At 45.2% G+C, this 14,205-nt stretch overlaps 1 protein-coding gene across 1 annotated transcript in view; it reads left to right on the forward strand.

Moving 5' to 3' along the window:
* The window catches only part of pappab (pregnancy-associated plasma protein A, pappalysin 1b), a 126,525-nt gene extending 115,367 nt beyond the window's left edge, over positions 1-11,158 (forward strand). The window contains exons 21-22 of the mRNA XM_036527279.1: positions 1,551-1,649; positions 10,685-11,158. Coding sequence (XP_036383172.1) covers positions 1,551-1,649; positions 10,685-10,789 — 204 coding nt within the window. The 3' untranslated portion in view covers positions 10,790-11,158. The remainder of the gene's footprint in view (positions 1-1,550; positions 1,650-10,684) is intronic.
* The last annotated feature ends 3,047 nt before the right edge of the window (positions 11,159-14,205 follow it).

Raw genomic sequence — 14,205 nt, forward strand, 5'->3', positions numbered from 1 at the left:
CTTTTGGTCTGCTACAGAGCATACTACACTTGATCGAATTTTCTACTATAGTCTTCAATCTGAATGCAAGGGCCTAATAACTGCCCAAATAGAGTTGTTATTCTACAACAGGCCAACTGGACAGTTCAGAGGAATGAATGGTGCCAGGTGGGGAAAATAAGAAAAGTAAATTAATAACAAGATGGTACAGTAAATCACAGGTTTAGGATTTTCTTTACAGTGTGCTGAACAATCTCTTAATTAAATTAAAAATTGTAACTTCCATTTCAATTCTGGTAGGAACAAAAAAACAGAGACAGAGAGAGAGATAGAGAGGTTTGGGGAGTTACTGGAAATCAGATGAAAGGGTCACATTCTCATATGCTAAAAAACATTCCTGTGTGGATCTGTAAAGATTTCTCACTGAGGGTTTATGGGTCTGCAGTCTCTCCTCAGTGAATATCTCTTTTACACCTCTCTTTTATACTGTCCCACTGAGAAATATGCAATTTATGAAGAAACACAGCATTTCACACCACTTTTTTAAATCACCTTTGTTATTATATCAAAATTCTGCATTAATGTATGAAATTTGTACATTTTGTGCCTTTGACTGAAATGTGTGGAAAGTCAAACGTGGACATGGATTGTGTGTGAGAAAAAAGGAAAGCCATATTTTTACTCTGTGAACAGAAAAAATAGCTGTTCCCTTTGTTATTAACTCACAAATTCAGAATTTGGAGGCCGCATTGTCCCGACCCAGATTCTGGAGGTAGATAATAAGCTGTTGGGGCTGGGCTTGAGGAATGGCCGTAGCTGCTAGGAGCTTGCAGGTGTGCCAGGCAACCTTTTGCGTGTTTGTCAAGATGGAAATGTGTAGTAACTCCCATGGGAGACACATATAAATTTAATAGGCCTTCAGTTTCCCCATTAAAAGAGGCCTCTTCTATCCACCAGACTAGAAAACCAACTCAGTTTTTCCAGGGCAACATAATTGCAACAGGCATGAGCTATATATTTGCTTGTACGTAGTGTATCTGAATAAATGTGGGTGGGGGCATGTCTGTGAGTGCCTGTGTGTCAGTGGGTGCGCATATGGGTGTGTTCACAGTGTATGTGGTGTGCACACAGGGATATGTGAGGTGTGTGTATGTGTGTGTATTGGGGGGGGCTCGGGGGTGGTGTGTGTGTATTGGGGGGAGGTGGGTTATGTGCAGCTGCACACACTTTAAATGGTTTGATTTAGATCCAGATCTGGACTGAGATAAGAGCTTTGCACAGTCAGCTACACAGAGAGTGAGGAAAGCACATTTTACTGGACATCTGATAGTAGCAAAACAACTACAGCTACTACTGTTACCACCAATTATAATAATAATGACTGTGATGATGATTCATATTATTGTTAGTGCTAGGAGTGATATTAGTGCTATTACTAATAATAGGTGTTAGTCATAGTAATACGGTGGTAGTGTGTTATGGGTAATTTCAAAATGCCTCTTATACATTTTGATGTTGTATATTTTACTGCATAGTATTTATGAAGTTTCTCTCTCCCTCTCTGTGCCTAGCCCTTCATGGGGGATAATTACTGTGATGCCATCAACAACCGAGCTTTCTGCAAGTACGACGGCGGCGACTGCTGTCACTCCACCGTCAAGACTAAAAAGGTGAGTGCGCTCTGCCCAGGTACACGCCCACACCTGTGAGAACAGCGTGCCTTACGGTGTCAAAATCCCCACCTAACTACAGCGTAACGTTCCAGTGTCTGCATATATTTACCAGATTACTGTCCCTTTATCTTGAACTGTAAAGCCTAAAGGACAGCCAGAGGGGAAACAATGAAGAATGAAAGCTCTTATACTTGCAGAGTTTAGCGTCCACTATGCTGGAGAAAGGCAGTTAAGCTAAGAGCTGTAATATGTTATGAAAATTAACAATTTTATGATACTGTCAAACCCACTGAGGAGCACTTTGATCAGGGCAAGATTGCGAAACCATTTTGTGGCCACAGAAAGCATCATGTTGCAGGTATGCACTTCCACAAACACACACACACACACACACACACACATGGCGGCCTCATGCTGCAGGATTAAGGGCAGAGAGAGGCTACCTGTCAGGCGCGCGCTGTTTGGAAGAGGGCAAAGCAAAGGGCTTTCCTGTGTTTGGATATTTATTACAGTTGTTTTCTACATAACTGGGAGCTCATCCAGTTAGATTTTTTTTCTGGTGGAGAGGAGAAACTTTGACGTTTTGAGTTGTTTGGTTTGGAAAATTGACGTTTATTTAGTAACGGAGATGGGATTTTATTATCGACGGTGCTGTTTGTAGAAGTGTCCTGTGAGCTGCTGCGACTGGGACGCAGCATGCCAGCATCCCCCCCCACCACCTCGCCTCCGCTCTGCTCCCCCACCTCGCCGGCACTCCGCCCCCCACCCCGCCGCCGCTCTGCCCCCCCACCTCGCCAGCGTCCCCCCCCCCACCCCGCCGGCACTCCCCCCCCCCCACCTCGCCGCCGCTCCCCCCCCCCCACTCCGCCAGCGTTCCCCCTCCCCCACCCCGCCACCGTTCCCCCCCCCACTCCGCCGCCGCTCCCCCCCCCCTCCGCCAGCGTTCCCCCCCCCCCCCCCCTTTCCACCCCTCATTGCTCCCAGCGCTGTTTGCAGTGGCTGCTGTGCTTGCTATTCCTGGAAGGTCACACTTCGCTGCATTTTGCTTCATTTGTGACTCTTACTGACCAGACGTATTTAAAAAATTAAGATTGATTGTGCACCATAAAAAGATATTTTTCCTGAAAAGGCCATCATGGAATACTCTTATAATGTAATTATATGCTGGGATGACTCACCTCACTCGAATGGCCAGTGTCAGAGCACTCCATCCCATAGCGCAGATGCCACAGTTCACTCCATATTTCCCCCATTTGGTTAGTCTGCTACAGACCTGCACATCTGATTGTTGTCTTTGCACTGGTCACACAACACGGTCCTCTGAGCCACAGTAAACCAGCGCTGGCCTGGTCATTTGTCTAAAATGGATGAGTCAACACTTAGGTTTAATCTGGGCCTGAGGCAAACACAGTGAGCACAGAGCCTGCTTCTCTCTCAGAGTTCATGTAGAGTCACAGATGCTCAGCAGTGAGTCATGCGCCCTGTGTTGGTTGCTGTTTGTGTTGGTAGCGTGTGCAAATTTGAGCAGCTCTTTGAGAATGTGTGTTGTGCTGTAGGTGTGAAAAATGGTGTGGGGGGAAATCACCCTCATTCATGAGCCGTTTCCACTGCCTTGCAGTAATACCTGGGCCAGAGATATTTCCACAGCAACTTGCCCCAAACCTTTTGGATAACCATAAATATGGTAGTACAGTCATATCTGCCCCAGACTTAGACAAATCCACATGAATACCATTACCAGAGTGAGTGTTGTCTTTATTGATATATTCACAATGAATATAAATATTTCACCTGTTTTGCATGGCGTTCAACACCATTCCATACAAACAGTAAAGAGGTTGTCTCTCTTAGAGGAATAATGAAGGCACAAGCGTGGAGCCAGCAAACCTTGCTCTTTTCCTCACACATACGCGCGCACACACACTCACACACACACACGTGCACACACACACACACATGCGCGCGCACACACACACGCGCGCGCTCACACACAGCTGGGGCAGACACATGGAGAAGTGGCTTTTCAGTCTGTGCTCTTGTGGCGTCCGCTGCTGGGTTGGCACACATTGTCACATCTGCATCACTTCCGCATGACATCATCATGCAGTTCCCCCCTGCAGAGAGGAGGAAGAACAGGCCAGACTCATGAGTAATGACCTCTGCTCAAGGCAGCGGCTCGCAGCCTTCGCACAGTTACTTGGAATGTTGTTTATGGAGCAGAAGCAGAATTTCCTCACACTAAGGGTTGAAGGTGAGGAGGTTGCCAGATTGCTGTGCTGTTTTGAAAGTGGTGCTGAGCTGGAGGATCCTGTGCTGGAGAGTCGCTGAGCCGCTAACGGACATCCCGCCCCACGGTCGGCCAGCCGCGAGGAAACCCTGTGAATTAGCGCAGCACTCAGTGGGAGAGGGGGCTCCACTCCAGAAGACTTCTGAGGCTTTTCTCTGGCATGCCCCAAGGACCTTCCCCTGTGGAATACACAACATGTTGTGAAACATCTTGTAACGGCATTTCGACTGGACTGTAAAAATTTAAATGCTGTTGTAAATCATATAGGAACTTATAAACTGGGGGGCCATTAGCTTCTTCACGCCACAGGATTACCCAAGCAAATAATAAAACAAATTGAACATCCTCCCTCACTCAGACGCTGTGCCGGCACTGTCTGGTGGCAGAGCAGCTGTGCTGTGTGTGTGTCTGTGTGTGTGTAGCAGTAGCAGTTATGTTGTTGTAGCAGCAGTAGCGGTATTGTAGTACTAGCAGCGATTGTGTATGCATGTGCGTGTGTGCGTGTGCGTGTGCGTGTGCGTCTGTGTCTGTGTGTGTGCGTGTGTGGGGTTCTGGCCCACCCGTTGCCTCCTTCAGGACTGGCCCTTGTTGAGTGAGAGTGTGAGATGTGATTTTGGCAGCTGCGCTTTCAGCAGCAGCAGCAGCGGCAGGGAACTCCCGGACACACGTCTTGTTGGGTAACATGAGCAACTTCATTATCAGGGTGTTTGTGTGAAATCGTTTAAATAAGCATTCATGCTGATGGGATGGAGGCAAGGCCTTCAGGGGGAGGCTGCTGTCTGTGACATGTTTCTGTTTAACCCAAATATACTACACACCTCTCTGTACATGCCCCCCCCCTCTCAGTGCTGTGATTTAACAGCCACAAGAGACAGCCAATCAAGGCCTTCCAGTCCAGGGATGGAGCCTGCTGTGACAGAGGGATGCAGATACAGAATAGAGCTGAGTACAGATAGAAAACAAGTGGAATGAAGACTTTCAGTATCATATAACTCCCAGCATCAGTGAGCCAGACATTTCTTACTAATGTCACAAAATTAGATTTCTGATTTCTGCTGGTAAAGAATGTTCCACGAAGGTTATGTTCATATCAATCGCTGTCTGTGGTTGCCTTTAGGGCCTGAATATAAAACCAAGCTGTGAATTTTCACCTCTTTTTGTTCAAGAGCATCAGGCATCTTCTCTACTTTGAAGTAACTAACATAGGTGCTTGCTAATCTTTCAATACATCTCATTTTTTGTGCTTTGATGCCATTTCATTGTTTGTACTTTGTCGTAATTGACAAAGATGGTTGGATTTACATATCCATATAGCAAAGATTTTTGAAAATGTGCAGTTTCTGAGCTAAACCCATGTTTACAAACAAGAGGACCCTTTCACTCCAGTAAAAAAAAAGCAAAATAGTGTCAGTTAAAATAGTTTACACATACATTTCAAGAGGATAACTGGTGGTGCAGAGCGTAGTTCTCTAAATCCAAGTGGAAACTACCTTTTTAATCACAGATGCCTCCTGGATTTTTGTTTGCCTCAGACTACGGTTGGATGTTGGCATATGCCACAGAATGCAAACCCAGGACATTGATCACTGTATCAGTCAAAATGAAGGTATAAGTGGGAGCACACTTTGAAAACAGACCAGACAGTTGGAGATCTTGATGGACTGGCGGTTTCCTGAAATGAAAAAAGAAAGTGAGTGAGGAAGGAATGGAAGGATAGCTGTGCAGAGCACAGCCACAGTGTGGAGGCCTGGCCCACAAAGCCTCTGCTGCTGTCTTACAGGGGATTGCGTCACTCTTGGACTGATGGGCGGCATGTTGGGAGTCATGGCCTAGCAATGTGCCTCCTTGCTGCCCCAGACATCAGAAGGAGGGCCAGGCCAGCATTTCTGTGCTGAAAAGCCTGTAGTAGACATATGCCTTCACAAGCATTGTTTCTACACCACTGTTTTCCAGGATTTGGTCTCAGCCGCTCTTTCCTGGGGTTGGGAAATGATTTTCCACTTTTCCCTCTGTTGACTCTGGGTTTTCTGTTTTCTGATTCCCGCTGGGAAACACTCTGCCCAGCACATTGTGAGATTATGAAATACATTTTGACTGGACATTTCGCAGGACCCAGAAGAAGGGAAAATTTATTTTGTCTCCCCCTGAGTCTCTGTAGGCTCGGCGCAGGGTAAAAGTACACACGGCACTGCTGGCAGTCCGTCTCAGGGAAGCTAAATCTCATCCTTCCTGCACAACATCCAGAGCTCGTCCACGTTTCGGCCTCACATTGTTCTCTCTCTGGAGGGAGACGCAAACGACAGAACAGCAGCTAGAAGAGGCCTGTCTTTTACAATATACAAGCACAGCAGTTCCAAAATCATGACTTTAAATCCCTTGCTAGCCTTATGGGTAACAGTATGTCTTGGTGTAGCAGGAGTTTGGTCAGGCTGGTTGCTCCGGTGAAGGCACACTGTCTGCTCTGTCCTTTAGAGCCTGTGTTACCACACAGTGATCACATGGTCAGCCCAGAGGCCAATCACGGCTGAGCTGTGCGAATAGGTGGGTCATGTGACTAACTGTATCTTTAAATGTACATTATTACAAATGCTGAACTTCTAATAATATTACTGTATTCCACATCGATTCATCTCATTTGTGTGTGGTCCTTCTACTGATTTTGCACCTGCCAGACCCTGTATACAAACAGAACTACCCGTTGGACCAGTGACATATACTCCCTTCCAATTTGACTGGTGACGTGTACTTTCTTGCATTTGGACCGGTGAAATGTATGCACTCCTCCTATTGGACCGTTGATACTTGATTTGTGCTGTTCTCCTATTGGACGCAGCGCTGTGTGTGCAGGGATGTGTGCTGCGTGACTCAGCGGTAGTATTGGACTGGGCCCCATACCAGGGTGTTCCTGCACAGCACACGAAAACAAAGTGCTGCCGGCACTCTGCAGATACCATCAGGAGCCCTTTGAAGCCAGCAGCGCCGGAGCACGCCAAAGCGGCACGACCACTTTTCCCCCTCTCTGCTTTGTGTGCCAGCGCAGTCATTAAGAAGAGGAAGCTGAGGCTTTTCTCCCCTCGCTTGCGTTTGTTTTCATTTCTTATCAGGATTTGAGTGTTTTGAAGTTTTGGATGACTGGTGGTGTATTATTTGTCCCGGGGAGGCGGACAGAACGTCGGGTCATGGTGGGATCCTCTCTAATGGCTGAAAGCTGTTGGCTGCTGTCTGCAGGGTTCCAGCTTCCCCATAGGAGGAGTAATTTCTTGGAAGTGGAAGGTGTAGGGAAGCACGTTATTTTGAGCTCCTGTGTTTGTTTTCCAGTGAGCTGGCAGCGTGGGTGCAGCAGTCTGCTTTGACGTCCGGCATGTTTTCCCATCTGGTTCCCCAGTCTGTGTCACACAGTGGCACAGTGACAGCCAGTGACTGCTCTCCGTGCTCTGCCATTGAAAAGGGTCACTACTCTGAGCTTCCCTCAGCTGTCTGGCAATGAAATGAGTCCTCCACCATCCCACAAGGCCTTGCACAGGGGGACCTCAGACAACCGACTGTTTATGGAGACTGCTATGTGACTGTCATTGTATTTACCTTCACTGTTCCAGACTCCACCCAAAGGATCAGTGACAGACGCCCACACATGCTCAGTGAGTCAGTATGCGCAGGCGTGGACACACACACACACACACACACGCTCAGTGAGTCAGTATGCGCAGGCGTGGACACACACACACACACACACACACACACACACACACACACACACACACTCCTCTCAATGCCCGTCTTTGTCTGCTGCTGGGGTCACGACCTACTGACTTTTGCATGACATCATGATGTTATTGTAGCCTCAGACTACTACACAGACTCATCATAACCTGTGTCAGACATGCCCTCGTTTCAGTGATTTCTCCCTGTCTACCTGAGTGAATAATGCCACTGTGTAAAAATGTGGACCAAATCCAAGCTATGCACATGTGATTTCATCTTTACCATCAGTACTGTCAATTTCTCCTGTATTTTAAAAAATTTTCTTTCACATCAGCGATGTTGTCATGCTGTTTATTCTAGTGTATGTGCTTCTAGAGCTGTGTTCCAACACTAGACAACCAAAGTTTTAGTATGTAAATATTTTTCTATGAAAGTGGTATAATAAAGAGGTGATTAGTATGTGTGTTCACAAAGAGTAATTATGCTATAAATGTGTAGCGTAGAAGATGTCGTTATTTTCACACGGGGCACCAGATAATGGGGTGAATGTAGTATTCCTTCTATGAAAATAATTTGCCAGTTATGAATTATAGGGGCGCCAGCTTAGAAATTTCACCTAAACAAACTTATTCAAATAAGGAACTCATCTGAAGGGAAAGGCTGTTAAATTTGTTGTCACCTTAGTACAAAATTAGAATGCTGAGCAGAGCTTGCCACAGCCTCGCACAGTGCAACTTAGCCTTAGGGAGAGGAGGCCTGTCTAAGGGCTTCAGACCTTTGTTTACTACAAGGGTTACTGAAAATGCCACCACTCGTCTGTTATGTAGCATAGGTTGGACTCTCAAAGCATGCATATTCAGTATTATGACCACATATTCGGCCCCAGTTGTTCCTTCCTTCCAGAGTGCCTCCTTGTAGAGTAGGTTTCAGTTGGTAAGAAGAGGTTCTGGTGCTGTTTGCGTATCTGTAATAGCTATGGATGTTCCGTTTTAGACCACGGCTCAAGAATGTGCATAACAAGCCAGCAAAATAGAATTCTCAGTCTGAATCACGCGGAGCTGATGATGGTCAATAAATCGAATATCACTCGCTCTGAAACCCCACTCCCAGGTTTCAGTACTGGTGATCAGCAGTGGGATTCGGTTGTGTGGGATCAGGAATATGGGGTGGAGTGTGGTGCCACACAGTATTATGATGTTATTACCATTAAACAGAAGAGCAGCACATGAGTTGACATGGAGGCTGTGCAGCGCATCTGGTAAATGTTGCTGGACCTGGGCTGCTCTGGTGGTGGCATATCCCCTCAGTGTAATGACATGTGCATGGTGTTTCCCACACAGACCCCCTTGCACACAGGCCTGCCTGACCTCACCACCCCCCACCACCATCCTGACCACCTTCAGAGTGGCTCAATCAGGAGCACATGTGACGGCTAGCAAAGCCACTCTGGGGTCAAAGGCCAAATGAATATTGCGTCAAATTCACTGCCCTCCTCCCCTCCTGTGTCAAGCTGAGAGGAGACAGACAGAAATTGGAGGGGGTCAGTTGCAAAAGGACACATAATGTTATGGAAAACAGTGGAGAGAGAGAGTCACCTTCTCTCTTTACAGCAGACTGTATACTGCTGAGAGAGATGGCACAGTTCTAAATGGAGCAAGTGTTTGTCCGTTGTCTCTGTTTAAGGGCAGGGGGTTCTCAGTCTCTTTCATTTTCTTCAGAACTCATTTAGCCCATGACCTCCCAGATTCTCATTAAATAATTTCTAAAAAAAAAAAAAAAAAAAAAAAAAAAAAAAAAAAAAAAAAAAACTATTTTTTTTATTACTCACAGTTCTGGTTTGCCTCATGCATTATGTGTATATAGTCTTTTTAGCAGCTGGTTTTCAGTTCTTTGGTTTTTCGGTGGATCCCCTCTCTATTTCCTGCACATCAAAGTAATCACAGCTCGGTCCGCACAGCTCACTCGGAGGCAGTAAGGTGGCCTCACTGGGACATATAGAGCCTGCAGTCATCTCTTGCTCCTTGTAAACAGTCCATCGTGTTGTTTCTGGCAAGGGAAAAACAACAGGAATAAAAAAGGAATAATTTACACATTCACACACACACACACACAGACACACACCCAGACAAGTTTGTGAAGGGGGCAGGAGGCTTGAGGGGTTGGAGGAGGATTGTGGGTAAGAAGAGGGGGATTGTTTTAAGTTTGGGAAAAGCCCCTATGAAGGTTGGGGAAGCTTGCGTGTTTCATAGGGCAGAGTGAGGGCATCCCTCCCTCTCTGCGCTGCACACATGGCTGTGAGGAACAAGGGCCTCCTTGTACCATGTTTTTCCGCTCCGTTTCGACCTGGAACTGCGTTGTGCTGCCCCGCTGACAACCAGAAATCCGCTGTTTGGGAGAACCCCTGTGTGCACGTGTGGCAACAGCGAGACAGAGAGAAATAGCCTCCATGTGTGCTTTTCAATTAAAGCGCTGTTATTAACAGCCAAAGTTTGAGTGTAAACATGAGACAGGGTGCTGGGGTCTCTGCTGGGGGAGGGGCGTGCATGTTTATGCAAGGTGTCGTGTGAGGGCAAATTCAACAGAAACTGTGGAACTTCAGCAGCTTCTCTGTTGACCCATGTCTGAATCAGAATCTGGGGATGAATGTTTGATTGTTTCTGTCTGACCAGACCGTGAAACAGAGCTGCAGTATAATCAGTTTTTAGGAGACAGTTGTTTTCAAGCAGGAAGGGACAGTGAGGTTGTATAGAATCAAGTCAAAGCTTCACTTTATATAGTTTCTGCCTTCCTGCCCTTTATTTCACTTGGGTGCCAAAAAGCTAAAACAGCAAAAAGCACTGATGCATACATTTACACAACTTAAATAAGACATACTCATGGCTAATGCAGAGACACACCTCCCTGCATGCGTCTCTTTCAGGTGATTGCAGAAAGAAGGCCGTCCTGTCCCAGAACTGTTTACCTGCAAGTGTCTGTCCTGGTCAGCTTTGGAAAAATGACTGTCTCCCGTCTGATCTGTCTCATCTGCGTGTCTCTCTTGCAGGTGATTCCATTTCCTATGTCCTGTGACATCCGAGAAGACTGCGCCTGCCGAGACCCGAAGGCCCAGGAGAACAACAAAGGGAGCCGGCCCCGCTCGCTGGGCTGAGCGCCGCGGTCTGGGAGAGCCATACATTCCTCTACATGCTGCTTACTGGAGTACCTCTCTCCTCTCATATCGCACCCCTACACGTGCACCAACCTGCCTTCTCCTTCTCCTCCTCATCTGGATCAGGAACCAAGCTAAAGGACTAACAAAGGAATGAAATAATAAACATTCAAAAGAGCGAAAAACAGAAAAACAACAAGTAAACCAACGCAAGACTTCAACAAAAGAAACAGACAAAAAACAAAGCCAAGCCTGGATAGCATGTTGTTGTCTAGTTTTGTGTCTGCTTTCGTAGCCATTTTTGCTGGCCGTGCTATAATGTCTTTATTTTTTTAAGAACAGAAGAAACAAAATGATTGTGAGAAAGAATGGGAGAGAATATAACATGAGAAAATGCCCTTAAAGGCATATGTATCAACACAAAATCCATGAAAAACATCAAATGAAAAGAAGCTCAAATTGCCAGATTGAGGAAAAACAAAATGTTAGCTATGTTCTCATGCGCCTCTGACCTACGAGCCACTGAAGATCCTGTGACTGTGAAAGGTCAGACTAGCCTCTTTGTCCTATTTTTATAGTACATTTTATTTGTATTTATTTTTGCAGATAAAAAAGGCTTGGTGGTGTTTAAGGTGTAATGGAAGAGCTGGGAGAGAGACGTCTTGTGAACAGTTTGAATGCAGAGATGCAGAGAATTAACCCACACATATTCAACCAGCAGAAGGCTATTCTAAAAACAAGATTTCTGGGCTCTGAGCGGTTGCAGAAGACCGGGGGGGGTGGGGGGGGGGGGGGGGGGGGGGTTTAGAGGGGTCAGAGGTCACAGCATTGGCGCTGACCCAGATTCTGATTGGGTAAGCCGAGAAGAAAAACACTGCAGGGCAAAAAAGATAAGCGAGGCAATTCTCATCCTGAAAACGCTGCGCTTAATGAAGCATTAATTACACGGCTCCCTTTAATGCGTTTAATACGCAATCTCTCTATCGCAGCATCTTTCAAGGTTTTTATCCCTTTCTTTGTATCTTGTGTTGCTCATTGAATTTTTTGCTACTTACAAACTACAGCTCAGCCAAGGCACAGATTCATTTCTTTTCAAAACAAAACCAAAACACCAAAATAAAGGTTAATGTGTGATTCTGGCAAATTAGTAGACAGAAAAAAAATGACTCCAGAGGAGGAGGGGGGATTGGCAGCAGCGGAGTGCTGGCTGTCTTAGCTGAGCTGTGCTGCTGGCTGTCTTAGCTGAGCTGTGCTGCTGGCTGTCTTAGCTGAGCTGTCGCTGCTGCTGGTAGTTTTGCTGCTATTTGTGGTATGGCAGCTCTCTGCCTCACACCAGTCTTAGGGTGAAATGATGCCAGACAGCATACAGTTGGCCTTAACACTTACCTCTAGCCATAATACATCTGCACAATATCTGTGTCTGTGTGAACATGCATATTCTGCATACTGCAGTCATATTTGTATATGCCTTCAAAATCATGTGATTGGTGTATATGTGTGGGGGGCCTGTTTACACAGGCAGATACACATACTCAGTCACATATATTCTCCACTTCCTTTTGAATCTTTCAGAAAAACTCTTCCTGACAGCCAGCATAACAGGCAGGCTGTACAGGATTCTCCTCAGCATTAGCATTAGCATTAGCATCCTTTCTGGCCCTCAGCATGAAAGGTTTTCATGTTTTTCATGTTTGCTGTTTCTTTATCAAGAGAAAAATCAAAAGACAATTGCTGAAAATACCACCCTGTAGATCGACGCCCTGATATTCAAACATCCAAAAACCTCAGCTACTGTTATACCTGTCTCTGTCTCTCCCCTGTCTCTGACACACATGTATGCATGCATATATGCACACGCACACACACACACACACACAGACCCTCTCATAGTTTAGCCATATTCCCAGTCTGGTGCATTGGCTTAATAAATCCCAAAGCATCCCAGCACCTCAAGAAGTGATTCTCTATGCAAACCACACGTCCCATCATGCAACAGTACCCTTCTGTCACTTTGTCGTGCCACGCCCCAGATCTGCCGCTCTTTGCCAGGGGTGGTTTCAGATGCAGCGCCCTACCTCTCTGCCCCTCTGCGCCTCTCTCCTGGTCAGAACTGTGGCTTCTTCCTGGTTCTTACCTGTGTTGTTGGGAACAGTCAGTTACCGTAGTTAGCCTGGTGATACTGCACAGTCACACAGAGGCACATTAACCCAAATCCAGCAGAAAAACTGAATGAAAAATCTAAATGAAAATGTGTAGGAGAAATAGGCAGATTTTATTTTTTAACAAGGTAGTGTTCAGTAGGTAAGACATTTGTGTACTTGTTGGTTTTTGTGCATCGTGTTCGGCCTGGAAGGAGTAAGGTAGATAAAATGTGTAGATTGTCTTTAAAGGTTTTATTTTGTTTTTTTTGTTTTTTTTGCTTTTTTATTTGTTTTTTATAAACTGTACTCATATTTAATCAGTATTTGTATAATTGACCTCAGTTACTGCACTTGTGTTTTTTTTTTTTTGTACAGACATTTAAGAAAAAAAGAATGAAAAAAAAAACAAAAACAAAACAAAAAAAGTCTACTTTAAAAAAAGCTGCTATGGTCAGACAGGTAATTTTTTTAAAAAAAGTTTATTATATTTTATTATTATTATTATTATTATTTTATTATTGACATTTTCTGTTACTGTTGTTGCCGTTGCTTTTTACCCCTAGCGTTTCACCTCAATTCATTGTGTAAAATGCAGTCAAATTCAAGACACATACGCTCATAAACAAAGATTGTACTAGGGAGATCGCAGCTACCAGTAAGGGACAATCAAAGGAAGATGAGATCTTTTGGAAGTGAAAGCCAACGTTTAGTAGCTGCATGGTCTGCTTAGAAAAACGCATTTCCCAAATAAACTAGCAAAACAAGCATGAGCCTACAGAAGAGTAGTGCAGGTAGCACAACAGCTTTGACAAATATTGGCAGAAAACTTTTTTTTTTTTTTTTGTTTGTTCGATTGTTTTGTTATTTCATATATAGCTCTGATAAAAAGAAATGTATTATTATGTGATAGTTAATCCATATGTGCTTTTTGTTGATACTGTCAACGATATGTAATTGTATGCAAAAGTACTGCTGCTTTCAAATTAAGTATTACCGATGGGGGAGGGGGGAGTGCACAAATATAATCAAGATACAGTACCAGTTTGTACCAGTACAAGTGAATAGAGACATATATATATATATCTGTATATCATCAAAAAGACTGGCAGTAGCTTTTCGATGCATAGAGGACTCCCGGACAATAGCCACACAGCCAATCTGTTTCCTCAGGAAGCTTCACAACATGTCAGTGGATCTTCCTTCGGTGAGCTGAAAAAGTGTTAGTACTGGACCAAGCTGTACACCTGTTGACCTCTTTGTATTGCTCTCTGTTTG

This window comes from Megalops cyprinoides, chromosome 4, assembly GCF_013368585.1.
Source record: "Megalops cyprinoides isolate fMegCyp1 chromosome 4, fMegCyp1.pri, whole genome shotgun sequence".
NCBI lineage: Eukaryota > Metazoa > Chordata > Actinopteri > Elopiformes > Megalopidae > Megalops > Megalops cyprinoides.